This window comes from Betta splendens, chromosome 17 (genome assembly GCF_900634795.4).
Source record: "Betta splendens chromosome 17, fBetSpl5.4, whole genome shotgun sequence".
Lineage (NCBI taxonomy): Eukaryota > Metazoa > Chordata > Actinopteri > Anabantiformes > Osphronemidae > Betta > Betta splendens.
Window position 1 is genome coordinate 7,704,828 of NC_040897.2, and position 15,903 is coordinate 7,720,730.

The window sequence follows — 15,903 nt, forward strand, 5'->3', positions numbered from 1 at the left end:
GCAACGGGATGACACGACAAAGCTCAGCCACAGTGGAGAAAATAGGCAATATGGGAGAGGTGTTAGAGCAGATAACAGACGCCGTCTGCCCAGATGAACTGATACACTCTCTGAAGAACACTGCTAAACAAAATCCCACACAGAGGAGCTGCATTTTCAGAAATAAACAGATATAGACTATATGAATAGTGTAAAATTTTATTACAACTTTCAGGCTTGCAGTTTTGTGGCATATCATAAAGAGATATATCCTATAGGTATATACAATATGTGGCTTCCTCTTTGTTTTATTTCTCATTGAAGTGTAACATACAAGTCCTGTTATGCAGTATATTGGATTTAGATCTCATAATCTCTGGTATTTAAATTGACGTGGTCTATTTAAACATATATAATAACTACTCTTTAAAAAGGAGTAACCTAACTAATCAACCGATTAGAGTGATTAGCCCCAGCTCTGGCAAAACCATAACTAACTGTGTGATAGCAAAGTTTACTAAAACCTGTAACAGAAAGAAAAATGTCTGCAAAGGAAACCCAGAACTAAACAAGCATGTTTCTGCTACTTCAACATGACATTAACAAATTATACACAGACAGTAACATAACAGTGGGAAAATGTCCCTTTCAATCATGCTTACATAACTGAGAGCGGTCTTGTGTGTGAAAATGCATAGACAAAGTGTGCTGTTCCTTATCCTTGACATTAAAGTAAATACAGCCGTGGTATGCAGGAAGTGAACATGAGGCATGCCTTTTACCGGCCACAGAATCAGCACAAGATGTTGCAACATCACACCACCTTGTGCAGCCTATCCTGCAGTAAATACACAATTGTCTGACATTACAGGAAAATAAGATTACATAAAATAGTGAAAGAAACAACTTAGGTTTGTGGATTGTTTTGGATCGTGTGTGTGTGGGGGGCTATATTGTACATACCAAAGAGGGTAAAATATTATTACACAGCTCTTAAAGGACAATATATGGAGACCGTTCGTCAGATGTTGTTACCTTTTGTTTCTTAAACAGGTAAGTTGATGTAAAAATTATCTATGAAGCAATAAATTGCAACATGATGACAAAGAATTGGCTTCATTTCCTGGAGGATGTAGAGCTATATAAAGTATATACGGTATGTTATGTTACATATATTGCCGTGGGCTGTAGATAATCATAGATAAGTAATTATTTTTATAAAAATCCCCAAAAAAGTACAACTTGTGCTATATGGTCTGATTAGCTCACATAGAGTACTCGAATGTAAATGAAGTACATCCGCTTCCGTCTGTCTCAACATTCCTTCTATTTGGTTCCACGAGTGCGAAAATTCCCAGAAAAGGTTTGGGGTAAAACTGCCGAGTCATGCTGGATAGCGAGTTCCTGATTCGGGATCGCTCAACTGGAGTGGGACGATATCACGTTTAACGATCTTATCGCGAGAACTGAGTCTTAATAAATTTCCCAGTCCAGCCTCCAGCTCCTGCACTCCCTTCATCTGTTACGTTGGTTTCGTGAGGTCAAAGCTGAGGTAAGTCTTATAAAATACGCTCACTCTTGTGTTTTATTGATTTGCTTGTTTTTTTACATTGTTGTTCTTGTTAAACTGCGACGACGTTTTCTGCTAATTATACGTCGCAGTAGCTGAATGTACAACTCAACAAGTGTTTTTTTTACCCTGAATGTTACTTGAGGCTGCTCGTTCTGACAAACGACGAGGTTTCAGCTTTTCTGAAGTAAAACAAACGGTTCCTTTGTAAGAGCTGGCTTTGTTCCACCGACAGAAAAGAAAATGTCAAGCCCTTGTTTTGCCGGGTTGTAAAGGGGGAAATCAAGGTTGTGTTCGCTGAAGAGTTGTGCCCGTCAACTGGAACCAAAGTTAGGTTCATATGCGGAAACACCTGAGTTTGAACGGAGAGCAGTTTCGTTGGAATCACCAGTAAAATAGTGTTTGCTTTAGCAATGCGCTAAAATAGAATCTAACCCATAATTAAGGCCTTCCAATTTAGTATACATCAACCTACAATCTGTGTCTTTGATATGTGAATTTATCCTAAATAATTACTATTTTTATGTGTAGCATTACACCTTTTGCTTCGCATGTGCATGTTTATATTTTATAGAGCCATAAGTGTGAATACTCCATAGATAGATTTTGCTTTCTGTCAAAATTTCTATTGTTTTCCTGGTTGTTAACTCTTTGCATATTATTGTTTTGGTTAAAAATTCAAAGCTGATAGTTTTTTTTTGTTGTTGTTGTTTGTTGGTTTAATGTTTGAGTCACTTTACTATAATGGAAAAGAAGAGCAACAAATACTCAGACAAGGCTTTGGTGTCGGGTGTGCGAATATTTGGTGTCTTTGCTTGAAATGTTAACTCAGCAATTAATCCACTACAAAAATAGTTGACCATTGATTTTGTGTTCATTGTTTGTTAACAATGTAACTTAGTGATATTAAAGTGTAATATCTGAAGTCTGTGCATCTTCTGTAATCCAGGTATACTGAAGATGGCTGCAGGCAATGCACACATTGGAAAACTGGCCCCAGACTTCACAGCCAAAGCGGTGATGCCAGATGGACAGTTCAAAGACCTGAAGCTGTCTGACTACAGAGGTACAGTTCAGTTTCTGTTACGGTGCTTTGATGGCCCTCTCCTCAGGAGTACTAAGGAGGCTTTTCTTTGCAGTTCTGCAGTGTATTAAATGTGTATTCATTTACACAACTGAAATCTGAAAGGAATAAATTACACTCTAATTATTGTGTGTTGTGACATGACACATCCTCCACATCCTCATTAGTTTTTGCTTTTGTTACAGGTAAATACGTTGTCTTTTTCTTCTATCCACTGGACTTCACCTTTGTTTGTCCAACTGAGATCATTGCATTCAGTGATGCTGCTGAGGAGTTCAGGAAGATTGGCTGTGAAGTCATCGCTGCCTCAGTTGACTCCCACTTCTCCCATTTTGCATGGTACTGTAATTACAATGTTTTATATTTAAATTAGTTACATTTTAGTATAAATGCTTGCATTCTCCTTGCAAACCTCTCACATTTCATGTGTTGTTGAAGGACCAACACACCACGTAAGCAGGGCGGTCTGGGTACCATGAAGATTCCCTTAGTGTCTGATACACGACGCACAATCTCCACAGATTATGGTGTCCTGAAGGAAGATGAGGGCATCGCCTACAGGTGCGTATAACAGGTGGTTTTTAAATGTCTCCATGTAGATTTGCAAAGATGTTTCTCTGGCATCTAGAGGGAGATGGTACAGTGCAGTCTTTTTGGCTCGTTGTCTCTAACAAAATATACATATTAAAAGTAGAATGAAGAACAGAAGTGTTTAAAAACATGTTTTACATTTTTCTATTTCCACTCTGTCCTTTTCATAATGTTGCTGTTGCACACATTTGTATAACAAAAGAAAGGTTCATTGTCTGGGTTCTCTCCTGCCTCTTTACATCATTAGATCAGTCAAAGAGTCAGACCGCTCTCCCCCTTTGACACACAGATTGTCTAAAAAGTGAAGTTGTATTTTGTTATTATTCACTTTTACAGGGGTCTGTTCATCATTGATGACAAGGGCATTCTGAGGCAGATCACCATCAACGATCTCCCAGTTGGACGGTCTGTTGAAGAGACCTTGCGCTTGGTCCAAGCCTTTCAGTTCACTGATAAGCACGGAGAAGGTAAGTCTGTTCTTGCACACCAGCCTTAATTATGAAAGAGTAGCATACAATTGATAAAAGGTGGTTCAGGTAAGAGTTTGTGTTGCATAAGGAAAACAGGTCAAAGAGCAGATAGCGCTATCTAAATTCAAAGGTTGGTACTTATCAGTGCAGAGGTTCACAATCTTTACAAGGTGAGAAAAGACTAGACTTGACGTATGTCAATAAGTTCTGCCAAACCAAACCTTTGATTATATGCATGATGTATTATATGTAAACATGTTTTGATCTACTGGACCAGGACTCATTACAGTATTGTGCTTTCAGTCTGCCCAGCTGGCTGGAAACCAGGAAGTGACACCATTAAACCTGACGTGCAGAAGAGCAAAGACTTCTTCTCCAAGCACTAATGCAAAGGCCAGAGTCTGCTGATGGAGATTTAGATTACATTACAGAACAATATTCAAGTCAGCTGCTGTGCCTTTGGAGTAGTTATGTTGTGTTCGTCGTCATTATACTGCGTGAATTCTCTTGTATTGTAGAGTGACCAAAACACACACACACACACACATACAGTACATGTATTTCTGTCTGATTGTGTTGTAGCAGTATAGGTGGTTTTCACCATGTATTCGGTGATGTCTGTTCTTGTTACATACAATAGACCTCACAAACAGCCCTCCTGTTTATTTTTTATTAATGGACAAATGTTGTTTCATTAAATAAAAAAAATTGAAAACAAAGAATTTCTAATGCGTTACGTTTATTGGTGCTGCTTTTCATCTTAATATTATCAAGAAAGTCATGTTGGATTTGTGCTTTTTCTTAGGTAAGATTCTGACATAAGACATGCAGGTTGGCCGTCACGGTGCTTTTAAAGGTGTACATAAAGCTGCTGCTTCCCTGATCCCCGTGCTAGAGACTGTTCTCATTCCTCTTCCTCTGCCCAACTCATTTGGAAAAGTGGTTTGTACACAGAAAATATAGAAATAATTTTCTTGTGATGTTAATTTTCATGTTTTATTGTCGCAGCTGGAATTTAAAACTACGTTTTTCTTCCTACCCTAGTTGTTAGCGTTAGCAGAGTTAGCTAGCTAAGCTTTAGCCACTGGAAAATGGCAACTTCGAAGATGTGCAGGCAGAGGAACAAAGAGGAGACCTTTGAGGTGTGAAGGACCCACATACGAACTAAATATAATATATTTAAAGTTTTGTACTGTCTGTTTTGTAATTAGTTAGATCTATAAGTAAGTGAGCTAACTTAGCTAGTGAGCTAACATAAGTAATGTGCTTATAACATCAAAAATTCTGTACCTTTATGTAAGGGGTTTTATTTTTTTTAAACATCAACTTCTTTACATGTATTAAGTGGACAGGGTTATTTCTGCACAACGTAAAAACCAAGCAGGAGTCGCTCCTCTTCATGAAGAGGATGATGGCTGTGGCGGTCTCCTCCATCACCTACCTCAGGGGCATTTTCCCTGAGAGTGACTACAAATCCAAATATCTGGAAGGTAAAGACTAATGTTAATTGTTGTAAAATTGTGTTTTGAGCTAAGACATTTTCTTGTGTTCTAATTGACTAGATTTGTGCATCAAAGTTTTGCGCGAAGACTGCAAAACCCCTGGTGCCAGCAAAGTTGTGAAATGGTGAATATAATATTAATATTCCTGCTTACTTACTGTTACATTGTACTATTGTACTGTTGCTTGGTGGATTTTAGACCACAGATACTGAAAGACAAAATGGACGTTCATAATCAGCAGTTTGTGGCTGGAGAGGATTTCCGATTCTAATTGTATTTACATGCTACACAATCTTATTTGTCTCAGGATGATGGGATGCTTTGATGCATTGGAAAAGCAGTATGTAAGTCAATAAATCTTTGATGAACTGGGAGTACCGTTTTTGTGTTTCATGAATACTGATGTTTAATTGTTGTTCAATTCCTCCAATGTAACAGCTCCAGATCGTGTTCATTGGGGTAAGATACATCAATATGTATAGATGGTATCGCTTCTAAAAGCATGTGTTTGCTAATGTCTACCATATGTTGTTGCATCTAGGTCTACACCAAACCAGATCAGCCTAGTGTAAGTTCTTAAAAAAAGGAATCCTACAATGGGTTGGATTCATAAAATCACAACGTCTTTAATATAAACATGTTTCTTTCAGTGCATTATTGAGTCTTACCACTTTAAATTCAAATACACTGAGAAGGGACCAGAGATGGACATAATCAGGTTTGGCTGGAAACAACATACCTGCATTTATCACATTCTAACTGATGAGTAAATTGTGATATAATTTATATAAAAACAACAGGAATGATGTACAGATGCAGGTGGCATTGGATGACACCAAGAGAGCCTCCATGCTCCTCATCAGGAAGCTCTTCCTACTCATGCAGAATCTGGGCAGTCTTCCAAACAATGTCTACCTCACAATGAAGCTCTACTACTATGATGACAGTAAGGCATACGTATAGTCACAGAATCTATTTTTTACTTAGTATCGAGAATATTTCATACTGCCCTTTTTTTCACAGTCACCCCTGCTGACTATCAGCCACCAGGCTTCAAGGAGGGTGAATGTGACAGCCTGTGGTTTGAAGGCACAGCTGTTCGTTTCAAGGTGGGTGATGTGCAAACAGGCCTTCACAGCTTGAGAGTGCATGTGTGGGCTGAACAGGGCAAACTGGAGAAGCTTCAGGAAGGGAGCCACCAAAGAGAGATCAAGCAGTTGTCTCAGAAAAGTCATCCAGAGAAGGAAACCACAAAGGTGGGCACAGGAAGGATTAAAGACTAGATTTCATTTGTCAGTGAAACATGGGCTTTCAGCTTGATTCACAAATGAATTGCTTTATTATCAGGATTCTCATAAAAAGATGCGTGATGACCTACCATCAGAAGACGGTAAAACAGCCTACTGATAAAACCATCAAATGAGTGGAAAGGTTTTTACAATGCTGCTTCACCTTCAACAGAGTCTGCACAATTCAAGAAATGCACGAGACCTGTGGGAAAGGTAGTTTTTATTGAATGTAATTATTGTAAAATACACATGTGCACATATTTGATCTTGTGATACTATATGATACACAATTATAATCAGGCTGTTTTGCTCATATTTTAGAGACGGGCACCTGCCAGAAACGTGTCAAAGAAGAGAAAGATTTAGTCTGCGAGAATCTGTTAACAGTTCAGACACACTTTGTTGTGGGTACAGTGTTTCTATATTTATATTAACAGTTTATGTATTTATGTGTATTTATATTAACAGTGTTTGTGGCGTGTTGGACAGTTTGTAATTATAGGTCACCAACTACTAAATGTTGTCAATACAGTTCTATTTCTCTGTGCATGCAAATCATTAGTGATGGTACAGGTGAAAATAGTAAATGTACAAATCCTTAAAAAAATATTCTTTTTGGTTAATTTTCATTATTAACTAAACTAATTAACAAAATTCCCCTTTGTTTACAAAATACTTCACATGGCTTATGTTGAGAAAGCAAAACTTATTTCCTGAAGGCTTCTCCTGTGTGAGGAGAGTTTTGTTCAGCTCCAGAGCATCCACTTCAGTCTTTGATCTGCATTACAACTTTATTTTCCCTTAGAAGAGGCTGTCGACTTGCCCCATCTCCACAAACACAGTCTTCAGCTGGGAGTAGTATTCAATGGTCACCTGGCCGTTCTCCCGCCCAATACCTAGTGAGTGAGGGTGCAACAGTTTTACTTCCACTTACTCTGTAGTGAATACTTATAGAGAGGAAGTGCTGTCCTCAGAGATCACTGTGCAACACAGAAAGTCATAAATGGCCTATGGGGATGTACAGTACTAACTGTTCCAAATGTTAAACTAGTCATGAAAAACCAGTGTCATAGAAATAGAAACAAAACCCCTCCTGGAATCTGTGTCAACACTGACTGTACCTGACATTTTGAAGCCTCCAAAAGGCACCTCCACAGGAGTGATATTATAGTTGTTGATGAAACAGAAACCAGCCTTGAGGCGTTCAGCCACGCGATGGGCTCGTCTCACATCCCTAAAAACAGATTTAAATTTGTGTGTTAGTTTAAGATAATTAAAGTAAAGAATGTGCACATGCTTTACTGCTCTTGAATGTTAAAGTTACATTATTTAAATATCTGCTTTTGTGTGTGTGTGTGTGTGTGTGTGTGTGTGTGTGTGTGTGTGTGTGTGTGTGTGTGTGTGTGTGTGTGTGTGTGTGTGTGTGTGTGTGTGGAGCTCCCTCACATGTGGCATCACACAAACCTGGTAAAAACCCCAGCAGCCAGACCCATTGTTGTGTCATTAGCTCTGTGCAACACTTCCTCTTCTGTTTCAAATGACAATACAGACATGACGGGACCAAAAATCTCCTCCTTCACACAGGTCATCTCATCTGTACACTCACCTGCATGTGGGTTAAGGTAAAAGGACAACAATGTCTCAACACTAGTGGGAACAAACACATTAAAACAGACAGTAACGTTGGCAGCTAATGGTGTTACAATGATAAAGTACAATAATGACAATAATAGAGGGGAAGATTATAACAAAGACTAAAATGGTTGTTTAATGCGGTCTCACCCAGGACACATGGAGTCATGTAGTATCCACCTCTGAGTTTGGGATCTGATGGAACAAAAGGTTCACCCCCACACAGAACTGTAGCTCCCTAAAAACAGTCTAGTAAATTGTAGTTGCTTCATACATATGTCTTAACAAAGCAAACTGAATTATCTGGATGACTCCTACCTCTTTCTTTGCCTGATCTACACAGGACAGGACTTTGTCTAGATGTGGGCGGTTGACCAGTGCTCCCATTCGGGTGCTTTCTAATAGCGGGTCTCCTATTTCTATGCTCCGAGTCCTCTTCACCACCTCCTCCAAAAACTCAGGCAGAATGTCTTTCTGAACAAAGACCCTTGTTCCGTTGCTGCACACCTGTGATGTATTTGATTTGGGATTGTGTAAAATGTGACAGCAAATGAAGACACAACTTTAAATGTGTAAAACGCACACTACCTGGCCTTGAGACAGGAAATTGGCCATGAGAGCTCCCCTCAAAGCATTCTCCAGATCACTGTCCTGAAAGATGAGCAGAGGGGATTTCCCCCCAAGCTCTAGAGTCACAGGTTTCACCCCCTTAGAAGCCATCTCCATTATCTGCAAACAGAAATCACAAAGAATATCAGCAGTGATTCTTATCCGGTCGCACAGTAGTTTAGGAAATAAGGGCTTGACATATTTATCACTCATCACAAAAGTCAAAGCATGTACACAACACAATGCTACAAGCCTTCCAGTAATCCTGACCTTCTTGCCCGTGGGAACACTGCCAGTGAACGACACCTTGGCCACATCTTGGTGGTGGCAGAGCAAGCTGCCCGTCTCCTGGCCGCCCTGCACCACATTGAACAAGCCCCGTGGAGCTCCAGCCTGAGCATAGATCTCTGCCAGTAAAACCGCCGTCACAGGTGTCACTGGCGATGGCTTGAACACCATGGAGTTGCCTGTTCCACATGACAGACACAAAAAAGCAAAATCTCTAGTATTTGACATGTTTATCTACTAGTCTGTGAGCAATACATGTCCGCATGATTCTCCTAGATGAATGTCTGCATTAGATACACAAGATAATACATATTATATGTGAGGCCAGGAATTGTAATTCTACATATGCAGAGTTGTGATAGCCGAGATTGGTTATTTGAATGCATCGTGTTGCTTTGGTGCCATCTACAGGCGGGATGTTACTATCATTTCCTGAATTGCTCTGGAAAATGTGCTGGAATAGCACAATGCAAATAGAAGCCATAACTTAAGAGGATTCACATACCACAGGCCAAGGCTGGAGCAGATTTCCAAGCAGCTATTTGGAAGGGATAATTCCAGGCACCGATACCCACACAGACGCCTAAGGGCTCCCTGCGGGTGTAGGCAAAGGAACCTCCTGGCAACTGGACGTGCTGGCCTACATATGGAAAAATAAACATGAATTTGGCCAAATAAAATTCTAGGATATCAATAATTATGTACAAATCTCATATGCCAGTATTTGATTCAGATTATCCCTTGTGCTTCACACTGAGCAAATGAGGTAAAACCTTTAAATTAGATTCTGTCATTAGTTAGTTTATTTGCTTTCTGTGGTTACCGCTGCATGTAACCAAGGGTGAGAGTGGTCCCAACCTGCCAGCGTGCTCGCCATGCCCGCATAGTACTCTATACACAGTCTGGCTGAGTCCACGTCCAGGCGAGCTTCTGTGATGCTCTTCCCATTGTTGACCACCTCCATTTGAGCTATCTCCTCTCTCTTGCTCTGTGCATGAAAGTTAGAAGAAATATATTTAGCTAAATGAGTGGACACTGAATAGAAACATTTAGGCAGAAGCTCTCGTCCTCTAAATACACGCCTCGATGATACGGGCCGCTTCGATCATGACCCTTGCCCTCTCCATCCCTGACGTTTTGCTCCATCGTGCGAACGCTGACTTGGCAGACTTCACAGCCTGGTCCACATCCACACCACCACATGGCTCCAAATGGCACAAAACGCGGCCTGCAAAGTGAAGAGTGGTGGTTTACACACTTACATGCATTTGGGAAGGTCATCCCATTTTGTTCATCCTTCTGAATTGTTGAGTCATTCTTCAATAATAAAATGACATCTGGGCTACACTAAAGTTACAATATAAGACGTCACGGCACCATAATATTCCTTATGAACAGACTTTCTCTCTGTTCATTTAGGACACAAGCCGTTCACTGACATTTACTTTGGCTGGTTACTGGTTACCTGTAGCGGGTTCGTAAACGTTGTGCTTTTCACGGTTCCCGTTGCTCGTCCGTCTTTCGCCACCCCAGAAGTTCAGCGGAACCGTGACGCTCGTCGAGCCCGAAGACGCGCATCGCGTGGCCGCAGCGGGCTGACGCAGGAGCGCAGCGACGCTCCGGAGCATGGTCAACGCGACGCAGTGTTCACAGTAAAACCTGAAGTTTATGTTGTGATGATACCGTTCTGTGAACTTTTCATCTTGTGATGGAGGCGGGGCAACGACGAACGACGTCGATGACGTCAGACACCCGTCAAACCGTAACAAGCGATTGGTTCGTTCTTCTTCCAATCAAAGAAACGACGCTCAAATTTACAGTAACTCATTAATAATATTGTATCGGTAATAAATTAATACATGCGTATGTCATCCGGATATCAAAAAACCTACATAATGCAGTATAAATAAAAATATTAAAGCAAATTCACGAAGCAGCTCGTGGCGCTGTGGGAGGAGCTCTGCCACAATCATCTCCCGGCGCGGCCGCTCCAGCAGCACATTGCAAGTATGGCCGGGGACAGTGAGACACATCTAAGGGACCCCGATGAAAACACCGACGTTATTCGACAACCCTTTCTCATCGGTGTCTCCGGAGGCACCGCTAGCGGCAAGGTCGGTACCGTGCCGAGCCATTGTGGTGTTTCTCACGGATTGTCACTCTTGCGTGTTGATCTAAACCTCATCTGAGGACTGATCCACAGCAGGTTGCTGCTTGACCGCGTGGCTTTCGGCGACGTAGCATTGTGGCTTGATTGACAGCTGCATCATCCGTTTTACCATCCGGTTCTTATGTAGTTTGCTTGTCTTTATCCACCGAGTGCTATGCCGGTTTGTGTTTGCTCAGTTTAATTTACTCATCGCACGGGTTGGCAAACGTTATTGAATCACATTACACTTAAAGAACGTGAAAATCACACACGTTAGCCCACTTAGCCCCCTGCGTTAGCTGAATTCCATCACATGCTAGCAGTTAAAGACAATGGCTCGTGCTACTAAACTGTGTTTGTAAACAAAGTGAACCATGTCTCTATTGGTCTGTCCGCATCCTAATGCGCACGAGCGGCAACTTAAATTAATTGGTGAATACCCGTTGTGTAGCGTCTAATGTGTATTTATAGACTGCGTGACCTGGGATAACCACGGACGTTAAATAACAGTGAGTTGGATATTGTACGACGGATAACACGCGGGCGCTCGCGGCAAAATAATAGTCTTAAAGATTTTCCCGTGACGCCGACATCCCTTTGTTCTCTACGTGAATGTCGTTGCCTTAAAACTGAAATACCTATAGCAAATTATTAGAGATTATAATTACAGTTATCTGCTCTTTAAAAAAAACAACTAGTTATATTGCCTGTTTTGTTTATAACCGTACCTCACGCGACTGCCAGCGTTAAGATAACGACGGCACGTTGGCACTGATTCACACGCGGACGCTAAATGACACAGACGTGGCCATTTCCAAAGACGTCGCGAGTTCTTTGTTACGAACGCGCCCGCTAACCGGAGCGAGCACCTTTCCGAGAAGAGCCGTTATCAGGATGCTTTTGTCTCGGCTTTATCTGTCGGGATTTTTTTTCCGAGGCCGTTTTTTCGCTTATAGTGTAGTTACCCAGCGCAGAAATGAACGGTAGAAACTGCGTCATGTAATTTCCTCCTAACTTCCTCCCACATATGGAGTCGTTGGCATTGAGACGGTGCCTGTTAAAACTCGTCCCGGCGTGGATTCGAACCATCTAACACCTGCTAGCCACGTGTGAATTGAAAGATTTCCGCTCTGTAGCTTCTGACATTTCCTCTTTGTCTGAATGCAGCTCTCTCCCAGTAAACGCCACAGATGGAAGACATGTGATAATGACACATAGAGGCTCTCCTCTTCTACCGTTTGAACCCTGATGCTTTTCTACTGAAGCGTTTGCTTCTAACGCTGCCCAAGTGGGGGCGCCCGAATTTATTGTCGCACAATTGCATGAATACAAAAAGAGCCGAGTGTTCAGCAGCGGGGAAATGCCCAGTCAGCACCGGGTACCGAGGTCACGGAGTACACGTCTATTGGGCCGCGGTGCATTTCACCGATATGCTGTCGGTTGACCTGTGCTGTGAAATGCCACTGCTTCCTGTGGGTTTTTTTTTTTAAAGTAGGTTTATTTTAGTCATTCGTGCAATGTGGTCTGTTTCTGCAGTCGTCGGTGTGCGAGAAGATCATGGAGCTGCTGGGGCAGAACAAGATCGACCATCACCAACGGCAGGTGGTGATCCTCAGTCAGGACAGCTTCTACAAGGTGCTGACGCCGGAGCAGAAGGCCAAAGCCCAAAAGGGACAGTTTAACTTCGATCATCCAGGTATGAAAACGCACCGATGCCTTAGGTTGGATAAAGCTGCAAATTTAAACAAAGCCTCCATTGTGGCCTCTATACTGTTTTAAAGAGGTTGTTGCTGGTGTTCAGGAGCATGCCTTTCTGCAACGTTGACTCTTTTCTCAATATTCTTGGCAGAAGCGTACACTCCATTTTTGGAGTCTGCTTTTGCCCCTCTTGCTCCTGCTTCCATTCCCAGTCAAATCACAAATCGCCACAGTCAGCAGGCTTTTCTCAGAGGCAGCCACTGCGTGGCTCAGAGTGAAGCCAACACCTGTTACCCGAGACCCCGGGATCCTCAAACACGCAGCGTAGGGGGTGTCTCACGTGCTGCTGGACGCACGCTGCATGAGTGCGACTGGCATCAGAAACTCACGCTTCTGCTCTTCTTTTCCTCAGATGCCTTTGACAGTGAGTTGATCATGCAAACGCTCAGAAAGATCCTGCAAGGAGAGACTGTGCAGATCCCAGTTTATGACTTTGTCACTCATTCCAGGTGAGTGTGTACCTACAGTTGCAGTCTGGCTATCGCTTATCACTGGTTTGCTTCTGAGTAGACACTACAATCTCTGATCATGGTTAACAGGCTCCACTTGTCGTATTTGCTTTATAACTTTGATTGTGCTGAATATTCATTAACAGGAAGGAGGAAATGTTTGTGTGTCATTCCAGGAAAGAAGAGTTTGTTACAGTCTATCCAGCTGATGTAGTTCTTTTTGAGGGTATCCTCATGTTCTACTCACAAGAGATCAGAGATTTGTTCCAGATGAAGCTGTTTGTCGACACAGACCCAGACACGCGTCTCTCTCGCAGAGGTTGGTCATAAAAGCGCCTGTACCATCAAGTTTAGAGCTTTTGTTTAATGGTTCTTGTAAATCCTTCATCGTTTGCTTTCTCTCTTCCAGTTCTAAGGGACATCAGTGAGCGTGGGAGGGAACTGGAGCAAGTCCTGACTCAGTACATCACTTTTGTGAAACCAGCTTTTGAGGAATTCTGCTTGCCTGCAAGTGACATTCTTAATATGCATCACATCCATGGTTGTACAGCATTAGCCTGATGCATCAAGATTAAAACATTGCCAGTATTACTACCTCCAAAGCACATATTGGCCAATAAGTAACAGAAATTAAAAAGAAGGCAGATAAGTAAGAAATTGTGGCTAAAACAGTATGATTTAATTATTATTATTATTATCATTTTTTTAAAGGTATAAAGACCTCTCCACCGTATAATCTTTCCTTTTAGCCTTGTGGCGGATGGGTTTTATAACTTGTTTAACATTCTTTGTTTTCTAGACAAAGAAGTATGCAGATGTGATAATTCCAAGGGGAGCAGACAACCTTGGTAAGTTCAAAAACTCCTGCAGAATAGCACTGGGTTTGTGTTGATTTTACATTTGGGAGCATTTTGATAAAGGTCGTGTTTGGATTATCGGGTGCACGGCAACACCAGATGTGCATGAGAAGTCTTTTAGAAAACAATGTGAGATGTTTTATAGAGCCTGACAATTAATTTGGCAGCATTATGACCACAGTGCTACACACACACACACACACACACACCCACCAAGCTTTGTGTAAAAGTGTCTCTGTTCTCGCCTCCCACAGTGGCCATAAACTTGATAGTACAGCACATCCAAGACATTCTGAACGGTGGGCTGAGCAAGCGGCACAACGGCTGTGTAAACGGCCACAGCACTCCACGTCAGCGGCGGACCTCAGAATCCAGCAGCCGGCCTCATTGACCTTGTCACACCTCTCTTCACAGGGCGGAGAGGGGTGTGGGGTTTGCGCTGTAAATACTGCCTATTGGCATCACTGTATTTAAGAGAAGAGATGCAGAAAGAATTGAAATGCCTTTTATGACTACTCTTACTTTCCTTGTAATTGGGATTGAAATTTTTGTCAAGAAGGTAAGAGAATCGCGTTCATGCGTTAAAGACCATGGGTTAAAGTTGTCCCCTCCCAAATTATTTGTGTTGTTTTGGGGTTTTTGTGTATCTCCTGCTGCTCCATGGGAACTCATGCTGACAATGAATAAAAGTGGGGAAACTTTATTATTTTGTCTGATAAAACTTGAATCCCGAATGAATGGGAAATTTGAAAAACGTTGGAGTGGGTTCCAAACAAGAATGATGTGGTTTAAAAAACAAATGTATAAGAAGCCAGGATTGCACTCTGTGTTAGAACCGACAATCTGGAGTGTTTTCTGCCCTTGTTTTTCCCTCATTGTGCTGTTTAGTGTGTAATACTTGAACTGTGATTACTGCACAATCTTTATGCCTGCAGCAGCAGAAACGCACTACAAGGATTCTGTATTCGTGACAACCAATAACTGCAACAATGAAGCCAAAGGCTCTGCTGAAAACTGTATTATTTCATATCAGTGTTGTGGGTGTTGTTACACTTCAGGATGCTTCTACTGTTTCAGTTGCGTCATTTAATTTTTTTTCGGACCTTTGGCACGGGTCTCGTAATCCAGACATAACTCCCCCAGGTTTTGCTTCGCTAGTGTTCGCGGCGAAATCAGCATTGTTTAACAAGGCTCAAATAAAGACGTGCACTCAGGAAGATCCCTCTTTAATTTCAAAAGCCAGGGTTCGGTACCACAGCAATATGAGCTCTGCTGGGTGTGTGGTCACCAACCATTGCGCCCCACCACTATGCCTCTGCAACGTTGCCTCAGGTTTAAATGTGCAGTAAGTATCCACACTAAGACGGTTTCTGTTCGAACTCAAAGTAACAAAGGCGGTGAAATTCATTTTTTTATTTCATGTGCTGTTTGTTGTGTACAGTTAAGATGAATGAATGGTTTGTATTTTGAGATTTGTACTGTACGACTGGTAAACAGACTGGCACTATGAATGATTTATATGTCAGTTGCTTAATGGTCAATAAACGGATGCAGCCGAAAGTTTCGTCCTGTCGTCAAATGAACGTCTCTTAATAATATACAGCTGCGAAAGTTCTTCAGAAAAGGAATAATTTATTAGTGGTGTCATAATAAGCTTATGACTCTTATGTGAATAT

The 15,903-nt window shown here is 41.7% G+C and overlaps 4 protein-coding genes across 6 annotated transcripts; 3 read left to right on the forward strand and 1 right to left on the reverse strand.

The window, feature by feature from the left end:
* The first annotated feature begins 1,380 nt into the window (after positions 1-1,380).
* prdx1 (peroxiredoxin 1) lies at positions 1,381-4,409 on the forward strand. Its single transcript, XM_029131021.3, has 6 exons — positions 1,381-1,531; positions 2,499-2,615; positions 2,819-2,972; positions 3,072-3,194; positions 3,561-3,691; positions 3,998-4,409. Exons 2-6 carry the CDS (start codon positions 2,510-2,512, stop codon positions 4,078-4,080), a joined length of 597 nt encoding a protein of 198 aa, XP_028986854.1. The 5' UTR covers positions 1,381-1,531; positions 2,499-2,509; the 3' UTR covers positions 4,081-4,409.
* An 80-nt stretch (positions 4,410-4,489) lies between these two features.
* On the forward strand, positions 4,490-7,777 carry zte38 (zebrafish testis-expressed 38). The gene is made up of 13 exons (XM_029131018.3): positions 4,490-4,636; positions 4,739-4,836; positions 5,040-5,184; positions 5,257-5,320; positions 5,504-5,540; positions 5,635-5,655; positions 5,738-5,764; positions 5,847-5,914; positions 5,997-6,142; positions 6,220-6,452; positions 6,544-6,586; positions 6,658-6,698; positions 6,807-7,777. The coding sequence occupies exons 2-13, from the start codon at positions 4,786-4,788 to the stop codon at positions 6,849-6,851; spliced, it is 921 nt and encodes a 306-aa protein (XP_028986851.1). The 5' UTR covers positions 4,490-4,636; positions 4,739-4,785; the 3' UTR covers positions 6,852-7,777.
* On the reverse strand, positions 6,852-12,403 carry aldh9a1b (aldehyde dehydrogenase 9 family, member A1b). Of its 2 annotated transcripts, none has more exons than XM_029131017.3 (11): positions 12,129-12,403; positions 10,097-10,242; positions 9,873-10,002; positions 9,520-9,654; positions 8,997-9,193; positions 8,706-8,846; positions 8,436-8,624; positions 8,268-8,355; positions 7,950-8,091; positions 7,607-7,719; positions 6,852-7,381 (listed from the first exon to the last, which is right to left on the reverse strand). In XM_029131017.3, exons 1-11 carry the CDS (start codon positions 12,250-12,252, stop codon positions 7,287-7,289), a joined length of 1,500 nt encoding a protein of 499 aa, XP_028986850.1. In that variant the 5' UTR covers positions 12,253-12,403; the 3' UTR covers positions 6,852-7,286. The 2 variants fall into 2 exon arrangements, with proteins under 2 accessions (XP_028986850.1, XP_028986849.1); XM_029131016.3 differs by lacking the exon at positions 12,129-12,403 and adding an exon at positions 10,480-10,880.
* uck2b (uridine-cytidine kinase 2b) lies at positions 10,969-15,787 on the forward strand. Of its 2 annotated transcripts, none has more exons than XM_029131019.3 (7): positions 10,969-11,128; positions 12,700-12,859; positions 13,274-13,370; positions 13,547-13,689; positions 13,780-13,877; positions 14,170-14,218; positions 14,482-15,787. In XM_029131019.3, exons 1-7 carry the CDS (start codon positions 11,024-11,026, stop codon positions 14,616-14,618), a joined length of 789 nt encoding a protein of 262 aa, XP_028986852.1. In that variant the 5' UTR covers positions 10,969-11,023; the 3' UTR covers positions 14,619-15,787. The 2 variants fall into 2 exon arrangements, with proteins under 2 accessions (XP_028986852.1, XP_028986853.1); XM_029131020.2 differs by lacking the exon at positions 10,969-11,128 and adding an exon at positions 11,539-11,672.
* Positions 15,788-15,903: the final 116 nt, after the last annotated feature.

Excerpts from the sequence above, each read along its gene's own strand:
- uck2b (XM_029131019.3), top strand. The coding sequence starts at position 11,024 with ATGGCCGGGGACAGTGAGACACATCTAAGGGACCCCGATGAAAACACC. Across the intron at positions 13,371-13,546 it reads GACTTTGTCACTCATTCCAG|GAAAGAAGAGTTTGTTACAG; the intron begins GTGAGTGTGTAC and ends GTGTCATTCCAG. Across the intron at positions 13,690-13,779 it reads CACGCGTCTCTCTCGCAGAG|TTCTAAGGGACATCAGTGAG; the intron begins GTTGGTCATAAA and ends TCTCTCTTCCAG.
- zte38 (XM_029131018.3), top strand. The coding sequence starts at position 4,786 with ATGGCAACTTCGAAGATGTGCAGGCAGAGGAACAAAGAGGAGACCTTT. Across the intron at positions 4,837-5,039 it reads ACAAAGAGGAGACCTTTGAG|TGGACAGGGTTATTTCTGCA; the intron begins GTGTGAAGGACC and ends ACATGTATTAAG. Across the intron at positions 6,699-6,806 it reads GCACGAGACCTGTGGGAAAG|AGACGGGCACCTGCCAGAAA; the intron begins GTAGTTTTTATT and ends CTCATATTTTAG.
- prdx1 (XM_029131021.3), top strand. The coding sequence starts at position 2,510 with ATGGCTGCAGGCAATGCACACATTGGAAAACTGGCCCCAGACTTCACA. Across the intron at positions 2,616-2,818 it reads GAAGCTGTCTGACTACAGAG|GTAAATACGTTGTCTTTTTC; the intron begins GTACAGTTCAGT and ends CTTTTGTTACAG. Across the intron at positions 3,195-3,560 it reads GATGAGGGCATCGCCTACAG|GGGTCTGTTCATCATTGATG; the intron begins GTGCGTATAACA and ends TCACTTTTACAG.
- aldh9a1b (XM_029131016.3), bottom strand. The coding sequence starts at position 10,642 with ATGCTCCGGAGCGTCGCTGCGCTCCTGCGTCAGCCCGCTGCGGCCACG. Across the intron at positions 9,655-9,872 it reads CATGGCGAGCACGCTGGCAG|GCCAGCACGTCCAGTTGCCA; the intron begins GTTGGGACCACT and ends TTCCATATGTAG. Across the intron at positions 7,382-7,606 it reads TGGAGGCTTCAAAATGTCAG|GTATTGGGCGGGAGAACGGC; the intron begins GTACAGTCAGTG and ends CTCACTCACTAG.